We start from the raw sequence: 19,530 nt of genomic DNA on the forward strand, positions 1-19,530 counted from the left end.
CTAAAATTTGTTTTTAGAGGGTGATTCCATATTTATTAAAGATTGATTTTCAGCTTTTGTGCGAGTTCCACGTCTAGGAAAAAAAAACACATTTGCACAAAAATGTTCATAATTTGTCTGTTCAATTCACTTGTGGCGATCACTGAGCCGCAAGTTTTGCAAAAATATAAAAAGGATATGTTGAAATAATCTCCGGACATTCTGTAGTAATTCAACTCAAACAATATGCCAAAACCCCAATGTAATTACACTCCAGTGGTTTATATTACAGTTTCTTCCAGAGGAAAGGACCTGGGACAGACGCAGCAAGATCGTTACTTTAATTTCCATTTGGCTGGCCTGAACCTAATTCCTACTCTGCTCTATTTCCCTTGAAGGAATACTGAGTAGATATTTTGGCAGTATACCTAGCATTGTTGAAGTACAAAGAATACAATTCATAGTACCACTAAAAGAAAGCTACAGCACAATCTTGCCAAAAGCATGTGAAAGTCAAGGAAATAGACTGCATGGATCTCCATTAGACTGCATCAATGACCGCTGTGGGCACCAGTCTTTTCATTAGGAGTAAGCGTCTTAGTAGTCCATCCCCTTCCTTCAGACCACAGCTTCATCTCATACTTCCTGTCACAGAGAGCATCGCCGTCCTGCGGTGGATTTTCAGGTCCACCTCACTCCTCTCTGCCTCCGTTGTTCCCTAATAATAACTGAATCATTGTTCCGATTCAGGGCTTCTTCAATGGGTACTGAGGGTGTGTCTGCCAATGACCAGGAAGTGGGGTGTCGGAAGTCACAGGCTTTGTGTTAGTGGAGGCAGAAAGCTTTGTGTGCAGCAGAGTGCCCGTTTGGAGATTTTTTTTTTGATTCCTGCAGTTTCATAACAGTCTATCATAAATTCTTGAATTAACAAATCCTAATTTACTGTACGTGATCTATGTAATGCACTTACATTTGTTTACAAACGATATGTTTATTAATAATGTAAGTAAAAAGTAAGTATAAATAACCCAACAAACTCCCAAAGCTATCTAATCCTATGTTCAATATACCATGTCCAGTGTTCACTAGTAACCAATGTAAAAGCAGGGTAAGATGATAGGTGATGACAGAAGTCCCCTTCTAATTTCCATTCATGGCCTCCCCCGCTTTAGGAAAGTGTCCTCGCAGAACTGCATTAAATCCTGTGGCAGGAAAATTCCCAACATCTCCAGTGAACCCAATGCACTTTGATCCAGTTGGCTCCCTTACTTCCCCCTTTTTAAATTCAAGCAGTTGGCTAGAATCAAACGTACAGCGAGGTCATGTCACATGATTTCCTATCTAGCTGGATTCCAAAACCTGAAATAGCTGTGAGAGATCCATTCCTTTTATTTTTAATTTTTGATTTTGTTTGTATTTATTTTATTTATTTAAACCACTGCAAACCTGGCATCCAAACCTGTCCTGGTCCAGGAGTGCTAGTCTTGCTACAGTGGCAGTAGACCTCACTGTGGTGGTGCTGTAACACGAGAAGGAAGTGACATGGAATCCACTTCCAACTCAGTGAAGTAAGTATGGAGAAATGACAGGAGTTGTCAGTGGAGGTTTAGATGTTTAGCTTACCAGAGCCAACCACCACATTGTGCTGAAGAAAGCCTATGTAGGGCATAGGTCAGACGGTCGCTGTGTGTATAACAAAAGAACAATAGTGTTACGCAGATCAAATAAATACTGATGAAGTTGTAAGCCGACATCATCTCATCAAGGTCCAGTGGACTCGGAAAGACATGGCCTGAGTTGATTTTCCACACCAGCTTTTGTTTTGGTTCGAACACATACCAGCGTCACGCATGACGTACGTACACGCAAACACACGTGTTTGAGCACACTAACACGCATGCAGGTACGCACATGCATGTCCACTCCTCCCTCTCTCTCTCCCCCTCTCTCTCCCTCTCTCTCTCTCTCTCTCTCTCTCTCTCTTTCTCTGTCTCAAAAACAGGGAGACAGGAAATAATTAACTGGAGAGGGAATATTTTAAACAGGTATTAAACTTAATCCACAAAGGAGTGACCTGCATTAGGCGGCACTCAACTGTGGCTCACGATTGTTGTACTGAATACGCTGTTCTGTCAACGCAGGGAAAAAAGCAATGAGAGTCAAACTATCTAACACTCCTAATTATTTCTCTCCATCTTTATGTTCCTGCAAGTATTAATAACAATAAGTACGAAAGAAGCTGTTTCTGCTGTGGGGAGTTCAGTTCAGCAGAGCTGTTTTGGCTTGACATTCTCCCGGTACCAGCCAATCGCAAAGATGTTTTACAGAGCTCTTGTCAAACTTCAACATCGAGTTAAAAATGTTCATTTGATCTGGGGTTGTTTAACCTTACAGGAGTCCTGTCCCTTGTCATTTGTGTCAGAAACACGCGCCAAGTCGTCTCACCTCTTTACACAACCCAGTGCTCCGACAGCCCAAGGAACACAAGCTCACGTTACTGCACCAAACCAGACCACCCTCTCACAGTCATCTTAAATCAGCTCAGTGCAGCAGATCTAGCTGTTATACAAACATACACAGAAAAAGCCTGAGAGAGATCTGAACTACTAGCAGTGTTTATGAGTGTGGCCTAATCTAAACCAATGAGGTCTGTGGACTCCAGAAGTTATTGAGTTGATGGAAAAGAGTTACTTCAACATCTGTCTTGTTCACTTGGGCCGGATAGATCCTAGACCGCGAGGGGCTGGTTCCTGGAACAGAACGCTGCTTTCTAATTCCTAGTATCTTCTCTGAATGAGGGCACGTGACAGAGAACATTGCTGCGCACTGGCAGGAACCTACATCAATTGTTTTGTACAGCTGGCGAGAGCGTTTTGACTCGCTGGAGGAACTATGTTAAAAGGAACAAGTAAACTTTTCTTTTTTGGCTGGTGTTCAAAAGTGTAGTTCTGATACGGTATGAAGTACTCAGGTTTGGTAATTTACATTTACATTTTACATTTAGTCATTTAGCAGACGCTCTTATCCAGAGCGACTTACAGTAAGTACAGGGACATTCAGGGTGAAGTGCCTTGCCCAAGGACACAACGTCACTTGGCTTGGCCGGGAATCGAACTGGCAACCTTCAGATTACTAGCCCGATTCCCTAACCGCTCAGCCACCTGACTCCCTAATGACCATGATTTTGAAACGTTGCCGCTAACACGGATGTGTCAAAGTGCAGCCGTTTGTTGTCAACATTGTTGTGGGTTATTGAGTGTTGAGGGTTACCTGTGTCAGAGACAGGGGCGCCGTATTGGGGGGGGGGGGGAGTTTGGACAATTCCAAGTGCCCCTGACTGACAGAGGCCCCCAAAAATGGAAAAACTAATAGAAATTATAAACTTTTTTATTAATTAATTTATTTCACGGGGCCCAAAATTCCTGGCAGCACCCCTGTGTGGAAACAACAGAGAAGAGGAACAGCGGCCTACATACCCGTTTGCACGTTTTCTGACAAGGTCTCGTATAGGTTTCTGAAGACAGAGTCCAGAGGACGCCAGCCTGAGACTGGAGTGATGACTGGGAATCAGGATCAGAAAGGGTTTTATTCGCCTTGAAAGTTTGCAGACACAAGGAATTTACTTTGGCAGGAAGGTGCATACATTAAACATATAGGAGTCCTAAAACATGTGTGGTCTTGCTCAGTAACTTCTAGGGAATAAAGGTCAGGGATTACAAGAAATTGAGTAAGTACCTGTCACTGGAAGGTCTTCTCGGAGCCCCTAATGACTCATGATGAGCCATGGCATATGCGCTCGAGGAACAAGGTCGCCCCCACCCCCCCTCCACCTCCACCCCCCCTATCCTCTGTCAGGGAACAGAGTGCTCGCGACTACGACTGTCAGCCCCCATCGCTCTGTTTAGCCAAAAAACTATTGTTCTCTTTCTCAGTGTTTGTTTCTCCAAGCGTCATGCGGTAGACAAAGCCTGTGATTCAGGCAGAAGGTCTGGGGGACTCAAACCTTTAGGGTTAGCCAGCGGCAAGTTACCCTGCCCGGGACACAAAGAACCTCATCTGAAGGGATCCAAGTGGCCGAGTGCAAAGGGCCACAACAGCAATGGAGCGAAAAACAGAGGGGTGTGGGGAGGCGGGTGGGGGGTGATGAATACAAGAGAGAGGAAGAGAATCTGGACCGGGGCCGAGACCGATAGAGAACCAAAGATCGGGGGCAAATTGCGAGGAGGATTGCTGACATCAAGAATGACGTAGGCATTGTTTTATTTCCCTGCGGGCTTTAATTACTGATAAAAGGTTGGGGGCAAACACTTCATCAATAGCATTAACTTCATCCACTGCAGCTACAGAGAGGGGAAAACAATGCAAGGGCAAAATCAGCTGCTAGCCCTAATGGGGAGAGCAATGGTTTGAGCGCAACAGAAAGTCCATTCATTAGGCCATTCACCACACATGCACTATATTGACCCATGTCTCACATCCTATTCTGAATTCATAGGGCTTCGACATCATTCAGGGGTTATACAACGCTATTACACTGTTACAGTTTGCAGTCAGCCAACCAAGACAAGTTGTATAAGCCCCCCAAAAGTTGCGTAAGATCACGGCTGTCAGAGCGCTCACTGGTTACATTCACACATGCACGGAGGGATAATCGTGTGTAAACAACAATGTGCCTTAAAATGTCTTACCAATTGCATATACAAAAGCAAACACACTTACACTCATTCATGTGTATAACCCTTTATCTAACACTACTACACGTCGGGTGACATGTGTTTGGTCTGCCAGGTACTACGGCGGACTATCACCTGAGCCTTGCTGCGTGGAGTTTGCATGATCTCCCTCTCCACAAATAACCCCAATATGAAAACAAGCGGATTAGAACAGAAGGCTCCTGTCCTGTTTCTGACCAAGACAAAAGCATGAGGACTCGTCCGCTGATACAGCTGCATGCGGCTGCATGGAGGGAAAAATGCAGAAATTCTTTGGAGGACACTCCTTTGTGTGTGTGTGTGTGTGTGCGTGTGTGTGTTTGTGCGTGTGTGTGTGTGTGTTTGTGTGTGTGTTTGTGTGTGTGTTTGTGCGTGTGTGTGTGTGTGTTTGTGTGTGTGTGTTTGTGTGTGTGTGTGTTTGTGTGTGTGTGTGTGTGTTTGTGTGTGTGTTTGTGCGTGTGTGTGTTTGTGTGTGTTTGTGCGTGTGTGTGTGTTTGTGTGTGTGTGTGTGTGTGTGTGCGTGCGTGTGTGTGTGTTTGTGTGTTTGTGTGTGTGTGTGTGTGTGTGTGTGTTTGTGTGTGTGTGTGTGTGTTTGTGTGTGTGTGTTTGTGTGTGTTTGTGTGTGTGTGTGTGTGTGTGTGTGTGTGTGTTCTCGGTGTTGCCGCTCCCTGCATGTGTGAGCTTGTGTCAAACTGAATGTGTTTCTTCTTTTGCCTCGTTTGGACCCCCAGGACAGACGTCTTTGAGAATAGTATCAGGGGGGAAAGAAAGGGGTCAGAAGGGCCTCTCACTAAAATACCAATCAACTGACGACAGCTCAATCAAATGATATTTTGGTCTGTTGTCAGATACACACAAGCTACGTTATACAACCGTGCCAATGCTCAAACATGTCTTGCGGGGACTGTGGGAACTATAGATTTAATTGCATGTCCTAGGTATGTAAAGCAGGTTTGCTTGGTAACGACACAAGCATGGTGCTGTATATGCTTGAGTGTGTGGGTGATGGGGTTTGTATGTCTCTATTATGTGTTTCCAGCCCCTCAGGAGCAGTATGGAGTATGGGGCAAACAGGTGCTTGCTTGCTTGACTCAGCAAGTCGAGTTATGACACCTTTCATCGTAAGTCTCACCTGTGCTTGTTGAGAATTTCACCTCAGTTTGCATTGCATTCATGCTCCCAAACAGACATGAGACAGTCTGGAACTGTGTTTCCCCAGCACCCCCTGATGAAACCAATGGTATGTGTCTGAATCAGTCTTACATCCTTCTCCCACCACTAATTGCAAGAATTTGTAGTCCTAAGGGTGGAATCCAGAATACAATAAAATATTGACATGAGCCCTTAGAACCATCTGTTTTCATATCTCCAAGGAACATGGGTTTTGTTATATGGCACAGTGCTGGATTTGCATGTGTTTCTAAATGTTCCCATTTCTCGACGAGCACTCAAGTGAATGCAGCTCAAGGCAGCAGTTGCTGAGCAGAAATAAATAAATAAATACATGATTGGATGTGGCTGGATACGCTGTGAGCTTTCGGGTCTGGAGGGCATCTTTTAAGTGCCTATTATGAAGTCATTTCCTATAGATTCCACATTGATATGTAATTTTGACCTAGAAGGTCTCGAGAGAAGGACGCACGCACCTTTAGAATCTTCTCGCTCGCTGAACAGACATTTCAGTTAGCATGTCGAACAGTACATGTCACCTGTTTGATATACCCCTGAACTAAGTACAGGAATGTGAACTCAGGCATACAGGACAAAGGTAAAGAATTTTCTTTTTTTGTAACGGCTTTGGAAATACTGAAACCAAACGAGAACAGGGACCTTATCAAAGTAAAAGTCAGCACGATCGTTCCTACTTACGATGATCTCCAATTACAAGCACATAGGCCTAACATTAAAATCCCAACATGTTTTCAGGTCCAATAGCTTGACAGTGTTAAACAGTAAAAGACTACGCCAGTAACCTGACTGATTAGCATAGTGGCCCTATACTACTATTCAAGGGCGTAGCCATGGAGTCAACATTGGGGGGGACGAATTACATTTTTTATGATAATTTCGGACAGCGTGCGGGGTTGCCTGTCGTAGCCTAGCACATTTATATTTTTATATCAATATATTGGGGGGGATGTGATTACGGCCTTGCTACTATTATATACTACTACGCCTATTTAAGGTTTGTCAGCTAGGTCATTAGGTTACACGTCACAATCACCCCTTACTGTCAAATCTACGCCTTTGTCTTCCCCGTTACTTTTTATCCGCTTTCTCCGAAAGCCGGCATTGCATAACTAGTCTATGGATGTAGCCTACTTATTCCCCAGTAATTATGAATTTTAATGAGGACGAACTACATTTTTATGCGGCTGGAGGAAAGGAAGGGAAGACCGCTGTCATTTGAGGAGGACAACAACAAGTAGATGTGGGACTTTTAATAATTAGCCTAAGTCAAGACCCTCGACCTACACTAAACTCCACCGTTAGTGAGTACAATTTCCTACGCCATTTATGAAACTGCCTGACCTCTAGCGAAAACGACCTCTACCTTTCCTGACCCGTTTTTTACATCTAATTCTGACTGAGTATCAAATCAAATGCTTCCATTTACAAGCACCCAGGTGTTGACCTGACCAGACTACGATCGTAACATGGTTAGGAATAGAAACCAATCCAAACAAAATTCAGAATCGCACTCTAGGGTTCGCAATCAGGCTCTTTGGTCGGCATTGGCAGTTTATAAATAGAAATGACTTGATTAAATGTACATTTTATAAATCGAAGCTACAATACTTCCAAATCAGCGACGAATTATTTCATATTTTTTCGTGAATACTTAAGTGAAGTAGTGGTAAATGCAGGTAAAATTCATGCATGAGGAGTGACACCGCCATCTTCCGGCAATATTGTGAAATGTTGTTATTCCTATGGTTACTCCATTGTTTTGGGGAAATACAGGTTGTTAACGGCATAGTGTGGATGTCGAGTCATACATATGTAACTTGGTCTCGGATAAGAATAGGCTAGATTTAGCCATTTGTTTGGTCCCGTTTGGGTAGAATATCCAATGCAATTTCCTTTTATATCCTAATCGTTCTCATTTCCCATGTGAGTTCTCATTTAAGGTTAGGTAATTCGATGTATTGTATTACTACCACTACTAGCCCTACTATTAAACTTTTTTCGAAAAAGTTTTTAAACAATTGGAAACTATTTTCTTTCAAACTTTCTTTTTTAAGTTTCGAAAATATGTTTTCAACATTACGACAGCGATCAAAATATGTGACATATTGTGCCAAGGCAGACCCGGCAAAATGTTCTCTTTTGGCCGACACCTGGTTTCGAATACTAGTACACGTTCCCATCTCAAGCACTACCACTTCCAGTTACCCCAACTGAAAGGGAGGTCAAATATTCTGACGACGGCTATCAGGCCCAGATGTAGAAAAAACCTTTTAAAAGAAAACGTTTTGAAGGTCAAACATTCTGACGACAGCTATTAGGACCAGATGTGAAGTTTCACTACTCGAAAATATTTCAATTTGACGACAGTATAATGTCTGTACATTCGAAACCAAATTAGGCTACCTGTGCGACTCAACGTCACCATTCTATCTCTCCTTTAAATCATCCAGTCCATCGTTTCTCACAGACATAACCACTAAACCAGGAGATGGCGCTGTTGTACCCTTTCATGCAGACATTTAACCTGAACCAGAGCACCGTGCAAACTATTTCCATGGCTCTGACCTGAATTTATTTACACCGTTAGTTCAGTATTATAATATCCTGACTTTACTTTACTCGCGAAGAAAGGATTGCATAATTACGCACGGACTTGCATCTTGTTGTGTAGTTACGTTTTTTTCAATTCAAGCATCAAACCCACATAAATGACTCAAATGACAAATAATATTTGTATTTTTCCACTGGGTTTTGTTATTAATGATCCTTTATGTGTTGTTTTCTATTTCTGTGATAATTCAATATTATAGAAGCAGTTGAGAAACTGTAGGCCTATAAATCCGTGTCAAATATGTTGGGATTTGTGAAAATTACAACGCGACGATGTCCTGGCTACGAGTTAGGTTGGTTGTTAAATTAACAGCAAGTTCAACAGACGAGTTGGAGGACGGTAAATCAATGTAGCCGTTAATCATCACCGACTGATGAGATCAGTGCGGATGAGCGGTTAAAACTGAAGGAAGCTTGTCATTCTCGTGAAATCAACTATGACACATTTGACTCCACATGGCAACTTGATTGTGACGTCACGGTCAATGTAACAGTGTGGGGGTTGGAGACGCAAAGTATCAAACTCGCTAGCAAAGGGTGTACTGCAACAAGATTAGCTAGCTATATATTTTGCACACAACCGCTGTTTTGTATATTATTGTTCGTGTTGTGGGGCAGGACAGGACGATAAAATACACCCTACACAGTTGCAAAAAGAAGGGGAGATTACTATAAATGTTTGTAACTAGCCAGTTTGCTGTTTAAATGTACTAGCTACTGTAGTATACTGTAGTAGCCAACTGTCGTTTGTTGAGCTTACTTTTCCCGTCGCCGAACAAGAAGTTAAACTTTTCATAGCCATCAAAACCAGAGAACGTCGGTAACCTACCATTGCGTTTTACAGAGGATCTGACAGCTAACTAACATTGGCAATATCTGTACCGCAACGAGGGTAAGACTAATTTGAGTTCATACATGCTAGCTACTTTGTCTTCAACAAACTTTAACTGGTGTGGTTTAGCTGACGTAAGTACAGCATTTACAAGCTAGCAAAAGTCAGTTATTGGCATATCATAACTTCTCAGTGATTATAGGAAATCAGCTGATAGCTAGTAATACGTGTTTGAAGTTAATACATACAGTTACAGGGTCTACCCAAAGCAATATCACTTTTAGTGTGGCAATCCACATGAAGTATAAACACTAACCAAGTTAACCGTTTGCTAGCTATCGAATGAAGCTAGCTCGGGTAGGTGTCCCGTGTTTTGATGACTTGTTTTTCTGACAGTAAAGGGCTTCCCCCTTCCCCCAACAACCAGCTGTTTCAAAGACTGTGGTTGATTGGCGTGTAATCTGTTCAATGATAACGCTGATGTAGGCGTGGTTCGGTCTCGAACAGCCAATCACAATGAAATATGTGTTATTACATTAGTCACATTGTATCTCACAATGTCGGATGTGTAGAGTAAAAAGGAAGAAAGAGCTGTCGGGGATTGGGACGATTCTTGAGGTAAATTCAAAGTAATATCGTAATGAACGGAAAACATTTTTGGATTGGTTGTCTTCTGAATGTTAACGTTTTCGTTTCTGTTCGCTGGGTTGTCTGATAACAATGTTTCATTTATCAGAACAAAAGGAAGCTGTTGAGACAGGAAATGAAAAGCTGTCTGCGGATTTGCTTTGAAGAACCAGTGCGTGGCACAGTTCTCCAACTCAAATCATTGATGTGCATCGATTTAGAGATTAAAATATACCGATGTGGGAGGGTAAAGGTTATGCGTTGTTGGCAAGCTGACGATAGGCTTACTTGCAGTATTTGTTTGTTTAAGCAAACAGAATTGGCAACATTAAATCTGCATATTAGGCTAGTGGTGTAGTGGTGAGATTATTCGAAATTAAATAAATTTCAAAGCAGGTTCATTCATGGCAATGCCGCCTATACTGATACAGTAATTAATGGAATTCATAGTGTGCTAATAGAAAACTACCTGTAATCTTTTGGCTTGCATGCACGCAGTCACAGTCCCAGGCTGCCTACCCACTACGATGCCCAGCATGATTGATGATGCAGCACTGTAGACTCAATGGCCAAAAACTTAAATATAACAACTTTTAACATTTAAAAACTCCCTGTGCTGACAGTAACACCTAACTGCTTAACTGGGGGTTCATAGTTATGGTACACATGCTTTGTTAAGTAGTTTGTATGAGTATTATAGCCCCTTACAGTCATGCAGGCTAGACATTAGGTCAGTGTATGTTTGGGTGCTGACAGGTTCTCTATCAAGAGTTGTCATCGCGACGCAGAACAGCAATAACATCTGTAAAACAAATGGTTCAGTCTTAAAACCCCAACTTTAGATCCGGCTCTAGGTCATTTGTGTTTGTTTTTCTTTTGGTATCAATCTTCCATTATAGTCAAGGCAGAAGAATCTCCCTGTTTTTATTAAGCCCACTTTTCAAATGTGAAGACCAGGAACGTCGTTCTGGTCTTAAGGCTGTTGCCGTGGCTATCGTTGAGCTGCTCATCCTTGTAGATTTGATTCATGTGTAACGGAGGACATTTGATTGGGGTTGAGAGATTTGTTGCTATGTTTAAATAGGAGCTTTTGGCAAAGCCTAATCTGCAGGAGATCATGATTGATAATCGTTTTGTAATTAATCGTCCCCCATGATCCTTTGCACAGACACAGAATGTAAATAATGGACCGCATTGTGACAAGTCTTTACGGCCAAGTTGAACTTGGCATTTGTGATGAAGGCCTCTTAGCTTCCAGTGATGTATGAATGATGAAAGTGGTTCTATATCTTGATCTGTATGGTATCCAACCTTCTATCCAGATTAATGACCACCTTCAGATTAACAATGGATTACTTGCTTTTTTCTCTCTTTAGCCTCTCTCTATCTCTCTCACACACACTTTTCCTTTCTTGCTCTCATTCTCTTTCTTTCTCCTGTAGACTATTGCGACAAATTGGTCATAAATCTGCTTGATGATATCAGTGTTGTTCTGTTGGAGGTCCATAGATCTGACTAATATAGCTCCTCCCCTTCTGTCTCATGGAGAGCGGGGCTGTGTGGCCGTCCCAGATGGCTCCCCCCCCAACCAAATGCACTGTTACATCATCACACAGATCAGTATGATTATCATAGGAAGCTTGTGTCACATTAATGGCCGGCTCAGTCCTCTTCTGCCCATTTGAGCTGTTTTGTTTATGTGGCCTGCCTAGCAACTAGTAAGTCTGTGTTCAAAATGACACTTGTCAGAGAGCTGTGGGCTGTTTGATAGAAGTGATGATGTGGCTACAAGAAGACATGTTGTTCATTCTAGAATTCCTGTCAACGTTCCAGATCTTCATAGAATTGTGTTCCGTTATGATGTAACAATAAGACACCAGAATGTGTGTACTTGTAGTTTTCAGATTAGGTGAAAGTTCATTACCCTCTGCTACAAACAGCAGAATAGAGAAGAAAACAGCATAATTTCTGGACATTTACCAAAAACTTATTTTCAAACTCCCCCACTCAGCCATAACCAGTAGACAGATGTTTTGACAGCAGCGTTGATTGACTTCCACAGGAGGGATATGGCCCAAGAGACCAACCAGAGTCAGGGACCTCTGCTCTGCACCACCGGCTGTGGTTTCTACGGCAACCCGCGGAACAGCGGTATGTGCTCTGTGTGCTACAAAGACTTCCTGCAGAGACAGAACAGCAACGGAAGGGTGTCTCCCCCAGGTGAGACCTGAGGGGCTGTCGGTTTCACTGAGGGGGCTTAGAAGGCTGTTCTCGGCCTTGTGTGGTACTGGATCTGAGAGAGACCGGCGGGAGACCAGGGGGGGGGGTAGACTGACAGCTGTGATCACCGAGCAGTTTTCTTGTCTTTCCAGGGTCGTCCTCTGCATGCAGCAGCCGGGGAGAGGCTGTCCGAGCACAGTGCTCTGAGAGCAGTACTGTAGATGTACCCTCGGCCTCACCACACACGGACACAGCCTCAGGACACACCAGGTATGGTCGTCAAACGTGTATTATAGTATCTACAGTCGCAGTCCCAGTTAGGGTTTCCTAAAACTCCATGACTACAGAGGCTGACTCACCCACTGGTGATACATTTCCTTTATTACCAAACGGGTGTGTTCACTGAAATAGTTGAATTGCAAGATCTGAGAAAAGGATAATTTCTTCATTGCTTTCCTATTCCCCATGTGTCTTGTAGAGAAGAGTGATGTCATGTTTCTGAACCCTTAAGAATCACTCCGCGAAGATCACAGTTGAAAACAGTGTGCTTCTGTCATAGAATAAACCAGCATCGTTGCTAGCTCCTAAACTGTTCATACTGTTAAGCTCCAGAATAGCTGTACAGGATAAGCGTGGGTCAGAGATACTAGGCTTTTACTCGTTTATATTGAAACAACTCCAAAGCGTGACACACAATCATCTGTCTGGTTCCTCATTCTTGTTTCCAGCCCAGCTCTGTTGACGCCAGCGTCGCCAGTTTCCTCAGAGGCGAGCCCAGCAGCTAAAGCAGGCCTGAAGACAGAGGAGATACCAGGTGTGTAATGCTGCCCTGGGAGCTGCAGCTGTGAGGCTGGGTCATAGCTCTGGTCGTCCTGGAGGTCACACTGAACTGTACGGCCACATTACCACCATGGGAACCCCCATAGCTGACCATAACACACACACACTCTCACACAGAGTGGTGTTCTCATGCAGTAGCCTCATCCATATTTACTTTGAGAATAGTAAAAGGTTCACTAGTTCCTTGGTCACCTCTGACAGGATCACAGCCTCAGTGGTTCTCTATGTTTCTGTCTACTCCTAGGCCTGAGTAGTTCAGCCCTAGACCTAGCCTCAGCCTCAACCCCAGCCTCAGCAGTAGCTAGCGGTAGGGCAGGTATCTCAAGGCCGGGGGCAGCCAGCCAGAGCAGACCGTCAGGGAAGAGGCCATCTCAGGAGGACAGTCTGGGGGAAAGCTCACCACCGGCCAAGAGGAGACTAGAGGGCCCCCTACAGCTTATAAACGGAGAGAAGGGTGAGTGAAAGAACGACCTGTCACCTTCCAAGCCCGAGGCCAGATCAGGGACGAGCCTTAAGAATCCTAACCCACTCACAGGCCTCTTGCCCACCAACCGAACAGGCAAGAAGCAGTTAGCCGACAGTTAGGCGACGACAACTTCCCGGTGTGTTGGTTAGCGGGCAGACGGCCAGTGTAGGCTGTACTATGTGGGTTCTGTAAACAAAAACAAAGACACGCATGTAAAAAATGTTTACTTTGTTTAGGAGGGGAAAAATATCAAGATACGAACATGGTAAATGGAAAAATAAGGAAATGGTCAGTATTTTAACCCATCTTTTTGCAGTCAAATGTTTACTTTATGCACATCACACTCGAAGGCAAGTATGAGTGCATTATCTGCTGGGTGGTCGTTGGGTTGTCGTGCGCTCTGTCCTGATGTGAGGGTGACGGTGTCTCCGTCTCCTCTACCAGGGTCTGCCTCTACCCCTGCCTCTACCCCTGAAGGACCTGTGGAAGACCAGGACCAAGCCTCAGACAAACCCAAAGCCAAGAAGAACCGCTGCTTCACCTGCCGCAAGAAAGTGGGCCTCACAGGTAGTCTCTCTTTCTCTCTCCCCCCCCCCCCTCTCTCTCTTTCTCTCTCTCTCTCTGTCACTGTCTCTCTCTCCCCCCCCTCTCTCTCTCTCCCTCTCTCCCCCCTCTCTCTCTCTTTCTCTCTCTCTCTCTGTCACTGTCTCTCTCTCCCCCCCCCCCTCTCTCTCTCTCTCTCTCCCCCCCCCTCTCTCTCATCATGTTAACATGTCTTCGCTTTCTTCTTGCAGGGTTTGACTGCAGATGTGGTCATGTGTTCTGTGGCATGCACAGATACTCAGACATTCACAGCTGCACTTTCGACTACAAGGCGGACGCAGCGGAGAAGATCAGGAAAGAGAACCCTGTCATCGTCGGAGAGAAGATCCAGAAGATCTAGAAGATCTGACCTGCAAACGGAGTAGAGAAAGGCATCCGTTGGCCATGTTGGTTTTTGGCTTTACCTTTGCTCCCTGCTTTGTTGCTGTTGCTGAGCAACACACCTTCCAATTGTCAGATCCTTAAATCATGCATGCCACTCTGAAAACGTTTCTTTTGAAGATTTATTTTATTGGAACCCGTTTCCTTTTCCGCAAGTTATTTGAATATATTTTACCTCTTTAACGTTGCCCGTTATTGGTTGTGATATCTCTAATAGGGAAAATACATTTAACGGATATATTTTGATTAGGGCTTTGACGTTTTTAATTTGGGACTACCTGAAGGGCTGTGCTTCTTTAAATGCATGTAAATACCTTTACCTGCCTCTCCTATGTATGTAGCACTAGTCAATAACCGAATGTATTACGACGTGCAAACCCCCTCAGATATCTTGTTTTACATGACAGAAATGTACATTTGCTTGTCTGTTCCTTCACCTTTTGTATAATTGAGTCATTATGGAGTGTGAGATGACACAAAAGTGTGTGTGTGTGTGTGTGTGTGTGTGTGTGTGTGTGTGTGTGTGCGTGTGTGTGTACGTCTCGGAAGTGATCATGAATAGCCTATATGCACGTTGTTGCTGGTTGTAAGTTTATTTGAAAATATAGTTCATTTGAGTGAACAAAGGAATGACCTGAATTTATTGTGCTGTATTTATGTTAGTTTATTCACTGTTACAACTTTGATCTGAATAAAGTTCAAACTTTTTTTCTCAATTGAAAAATGTGGCCGAAACCATTTAGATTCTAGTCACACACAAAAAGGAGGTCTGAGAAGAACTTGGGCTAAACGTTTTTACACGATCTCTAATTTCAGGTAAAATCTTCTAGAGAACTACGTCCATTAAAACACATTGGGTTAATCAGTTTTACTGGAGTATCGCTGAGTCATTCCTCAAGCCGTTTTGGATTATGTTCTGAGTTTGTGAAAAGGGTGGATATGAAACGGAGTGCGTGATTGGTCGCTGCATCACTTAGTGGGAGGCGCTCCAGTCCAATGGCAGCGGTCAACATCTGGAAGCGTTTACTCACTCTGCTGCTTACTTTGAAAAGTATCCCGGAGTACAACTGCAACTTGAAAATGTCTTTCGTAAAAATTCACGAAAATTCAGATTTTTCTTACCATAATTTACCATACGGAGTGTTTTCCACACCGGATAATGTAAGTAAACTGACAGCTCTTGATTATTGTTTGGTTACCTGTCTATCACCGGCATTCTGAAAGTGCGTCGACTGCAAACTTTGGAGAGCTATTTTCACAATGTATATAACTTAATGTATGCAACTCTGTTAAGCTTTTGACACGAAAGTGGTTTAACGGGTGTGTCCTGAAGTTATTAGTTAGCCTATGTGTTTTTGTTTCCATTTAGCCCAGACATCGAATTGGTGTTGCTATTGGAGATCAGGTATTGGACCTGAGTGTGGTTAAGTCATTCTTCAATGGACCCTCCTTGTCCGCACGCCAGGATGTGTTCGACCAGGTAATAAGATTGCGCCTTCTTTATTTTGAAACAAAATAGCTGATTGATTAATTGATTCACAACGAGGCCTTATTAGTCATCAAGCGTTGCGTGTCTACCCCCCTTTCACTCATAAGTATTGAGCAAAATAAAGTGTATTAAAGTTGGTGAACCAGACATTAAACCTATCTTTGAGAATCGTTATTGATTTGTAAACAACATAATACGTGACAAATGAAAACACAATGTAACAAAATCGATTTGTTTGACGGCTTTCTAATCCGCTAGGCTGCTTCGATCTCTTCACTAATGTGCATCTTCCCTCCAGCCGACCCTGAACGCGTTTATGGGTCTCGGTCATGAGGCCTGGCGAGAGGCCCGCAGAACCGTGCAGAAGCTGCTGTCTGCTAACGAGAGCACGCTGAGAGATGACGCCAACCTCCGGAGCAGGTGAGCCTCCAGGTTTCCCCTATCTCACTTCCCTCAAGTGTTATTGGAAATGTTTCATTTATTCATTTGTTGTACTTTGATAATGATAATTTAAAGAGAACATAATGATTTAGGCTACAGAGTCCAGCATGAAGTCACATAAATAAATAAATAACAGTATATGTATCTTCATTTGTTCTGCATGGTTATTATACATTTTTGTAGTGTGTGTGTGTGCTTTAGCCTACATGAGGGCAGATTGGCTAATCACTTTGACATTCACATTTATTCTGTGCTTTTGTCTTCAAGAGCATTTGTGCCTCTGAGTTCAGTCAAGATGCATCTTCCTGCTGAGATAGGTGAGCTCTTCCTGTTTGTAGCTAACCACGTCCTGTGCCCCTCATCCATCACATCCCATTCTGAAGCTGATTTCACCTTTTTGATGATATATCTTCTATCTTGTCAGAAGTCCTCTAGAGAAAGGTTTGACTTCTTGACATGCTTGCCAGTGCATGTCATAGGTCTTGATTCAATCTTTAACCCAATTCATGTGGCTACATGAGGGCCCACTGTGTGTCAAGTCAAGTGGAAAATAGAAAAAGTGTTAAAAAAAAATGGGAGATCAACTCTAGGGGGTGCTACTGAACAGCCTAAGCCTAGCAGTGCTTGTGGTGGTGCTAAGATATATCCTGTACAAAAACACACTCTCTAACCTCCTGACTTCTTTCTTTCACACACATTCATACACACATGGTTCTCCACCCAGGTGACTACACAGATTTCTACTCCTCCAAAGACCATGCCACTAATGTGGGCATCATGTTCCGGGGGAAGGAGAACGCCTTGATGCCCAACTGGTGAGCCTACACCGTTAATAGTTGTATTTGCTGTATGGTTACTTGCTAGACTCAGAGATGACCGACAGGGATGATGATACATTTGATAGAAGTGCTTGTGTGTGCGTGTGTGTGTGCGCGTGCAGGTTGAGGCTGCCAGTAGGCTACCACGGCAGAGCATCCTCAGTGGTAGTGTCTGGGACGCCCATACGCAGACCGTCTGGCCAGATGAGACCAGACCCATGTAAGACCCTCCATCCAGTCTACAGACCTAACACCATCTCTCTAGTCTACAGACCTAACACCATCTACCTAGTCTACAGACCTAACACCATCGACCTAGTCTACAGACCTAACACATCGTCTACCGAACCTAATACCATCTACCCAGTCACCTTGCCAGATTGGACACAAAGTTTTAGTTCCCAGTCCACTTCTTTCATGGGTGACAGCTCTGTTTTGTTCTCTACACACAGCAAACCCTCCTGTGTTTGGTCAGTCCAAGCAGCTGGACATTGAGCTCGAGATGGTAAGGAACTGTACTATTATACATTTACATTTAGTCATTTAGCAGACGCTCTTATCCAGAGCGACTTACAGTAAGTACAGGGACATTCCCCCCGAGGCAAGTAGGATGAAGTGCCTTGCCCAAGGACATAACGTCTTTTTTGCACGGCCGGGAATCGAACCAGCAACCCTCTGATTAATAGCCCAACTCTCTAACCGCTCAGCCATCTGACCCCTGTGTTGTGGGTCCTACCAGGCCTTCTTCGTGGGGGGAGGTAACCGTCTGGGAGAACCCATCCCCATAGACAAGGTCCACCAACACATCTTTGGCATGGTGCTAATGAACGACTGGAGTGGTAAGGCCCAAACAAACAAGCACACACACGCAAATAATGACATTATTTAAAAACCGATAAAACCAATCGGCATTATTCATTCAAAAAATTTAACGTTCTTAACTGTATTCTCCCTGGTGTTTCTTGATTGGGTTCTACGTTATAAATGGAGGGGCCTTCAGGTCATGTGTAGTCCTAGGGCTCAGGTCCCTAGAGGAAATCCCTTTGCCAGCCAGTCACACAACATGACAGGCTGAATCAATTATAGATAACCTGGAGGATCTTACGAGAAGCTTTGTAGAAGCAGCGTTCTTCAGCTCCTGTGTTCCAGTATGAAAGTTGTCTGCCTCCATTTGACCGTGTTCACTTCTCCCCCCCCCCCCCTTCTTTGTGGGAGGGGCCTAAATGGCACCATATTGATCCAGTCCAGACAAGGAGTTGGAAGAGTGTTTGAACCAGGGCAGAAGTATACTGCATTTAAATGGAACGCAGCATTAAATAGACATCTGATTTGCTTAACAGAACCCAGTCGTTTAGAGAAATGCCCCATCCGTAGCCCGACCCTTCCCTCCTGGTAAAATACAGGACAAACCTCTCACATAGAGGGTCTCCTGGACTCTAGCAAAAGGCAGCCCAGCATAATTCAACATGTTTACACACAGGGCATAAACTAGCTTTGGTCGGGCTTCACTCAGTCATAGTGAAGGCCGGTGTCAGATAGCAGGCCAAATCACAGCTTTCAGACTCCTTGACATCCAATATCCTGGGAATAAAGGATTGTTGCCTATGAACTGAAAGGCAGCACAGTTTAAGACAAGCTCCATTTATTTTTTGGGGAGTCCATGATCGTTGTGCACAGATGCTGTGCGGCCCACCATCCTATAATATTAACCATGCTTCTGTTCTCCACTTCCTTCTCTCTCTTTCTTTCTTTCTTTCTTTCTTTCTTTCTTTCTCTCTCTTTCCTTCTGTCTCTCTCTCTCTCTCTCTCTCTCTCTCTCTCTCTCTCTCTCTCTCTCTCTCTCTCTCTCTCTCTCTCTCTCTCTCTCTCTCTCTGTTGCGTCTGCTGAATATTCAGCTCTGAGGGCAGAGCTGTCTCTTGTAGTATTTCATGCTTGACTACTAAATCACATCTGCTTTGTGTGCTTTTATATATAGTATTATGTAGCTATTAGTCTACTCTATCTCCTCTGGTGTGTTTACAGTTTCTGTTAATTATATCAAAGTCTAAATCCCCCCCCCCTCTCCCCTCATATTTTCTTATTGAAACCTCATTATGAGGTTTGTCTGGGAGGCTCAGCCTCACTGCAGGGCCTCACTGCAGGGCCTCACAGCAGGGCCTCACTGCAGGGCCTCACAGCAGGGCCTCACTGCAGGGCCTCACTGCAGGGCCTCACAGCAGGGCCTCACTGCAGGGCCTCACTGCAGGGCCTCACTGCAGGGCCTCACAGCAGGGCCTCACTGCAGGGCCTCACAGCAGGGCCTCACAGCAGGGCCTCACAG

At 44.0% G+C, this 19,530-nt stretch overlaps 2 protein-coding genes across 9 annotated transcripts in view; both read left to right on the plus strand.

The window, feature by feature from the left end:
* Window positions 1-6,320: 6,320 nt before the first annotated feature.
* Window positions 6,321-15,185, plus strand: zfand6 (zinc finger, AN1-type domain 6). Of its 8 annotated transcripts, none has more exons than XM_084682162.1 (7): window positions 6,321-6,459; window positions 12,014-12,171; window positions 12,324-12,441; window positions 12,900-12,985; window positions 13,256-13,465; window positions 13,922-14,044; window positions 14,272-15,185. In XM_084682162.1, exons 2-7 carry the CDS (start codon window positions 12,021-12,023, stop codon window positions 14,418-14,420), a joined length of 837 nt encoding a protein of 278 aa, XP_084538288.1. In that variant the 5' UTR covers window positions 6,321-6,459; window positions 12,014-12,020; the 3' UTR covers window positions 14,421-15,185. The 8 variants fall into 8 exon arrangements, with proteins under 8 accessions (XP_084538288.1, XP_084538291.1, XP_084538287.1 ...); XM_084682165.1 differs by lacking the exon at window positions 6,321-6,459 and adding an exon at window positions 6,962-7,183 and having other exon boundaries at window positions 12,014-12,102; XM_084682161.1 differs by lacking the exon at window positions 6,321-6,459 and adding an exon at window positions 6,964-7,183.
* A 279-nt stretch (window positions 15,186-15,464) lies between these two features.
* fah (fumarylacetoacetate hydrolase (fumarylacetoacetase)) overlaps window positions 15,465-19,530 on the plus strand; it is a 7,485-nt gene continuing 3,419 nt past the window's right edge. The window contains 8 exon segments of the mRNA XM_084682158.1: window positions 15,465-15,622; window positions 15,831-15,941; window positions 16,249-16,370; window positions 16,659-16,708; window positions 17,116-17,206; window positions 17,332-17,429; window positions 17,662-17,714; window positions 17,949-18,048. Coding sequence (XP_084538284.1) covers window positions 15,542-15,622; window positions 15,831-15,941; window positions 16,249-16,370; window positions 16,659-16,708; window positions 17,116-17,206; window positions 17,332-17,429; window positions 17,662-17,714; window positions 17,949-18,048 — 706 coding nt within the window. The 5' untranslated portion in view covers window positions 15,465-15,541.

The sequence above is a fragment of the Hypomesus nipponensis genome, chromosome 19 (genome assembly GCF_054491055.1).
Source record: "Hypomesus nipponensis isolate SF chromosome 19, ASM5449105v1, whole genome shotgun sequence".
Lineage (NCBI taxonomy): Eukaryota > Metazoa > Chordata > Actinopteri > Osmeriformes > Osmeridae > Hypomesus > Hypomesus nipponensis.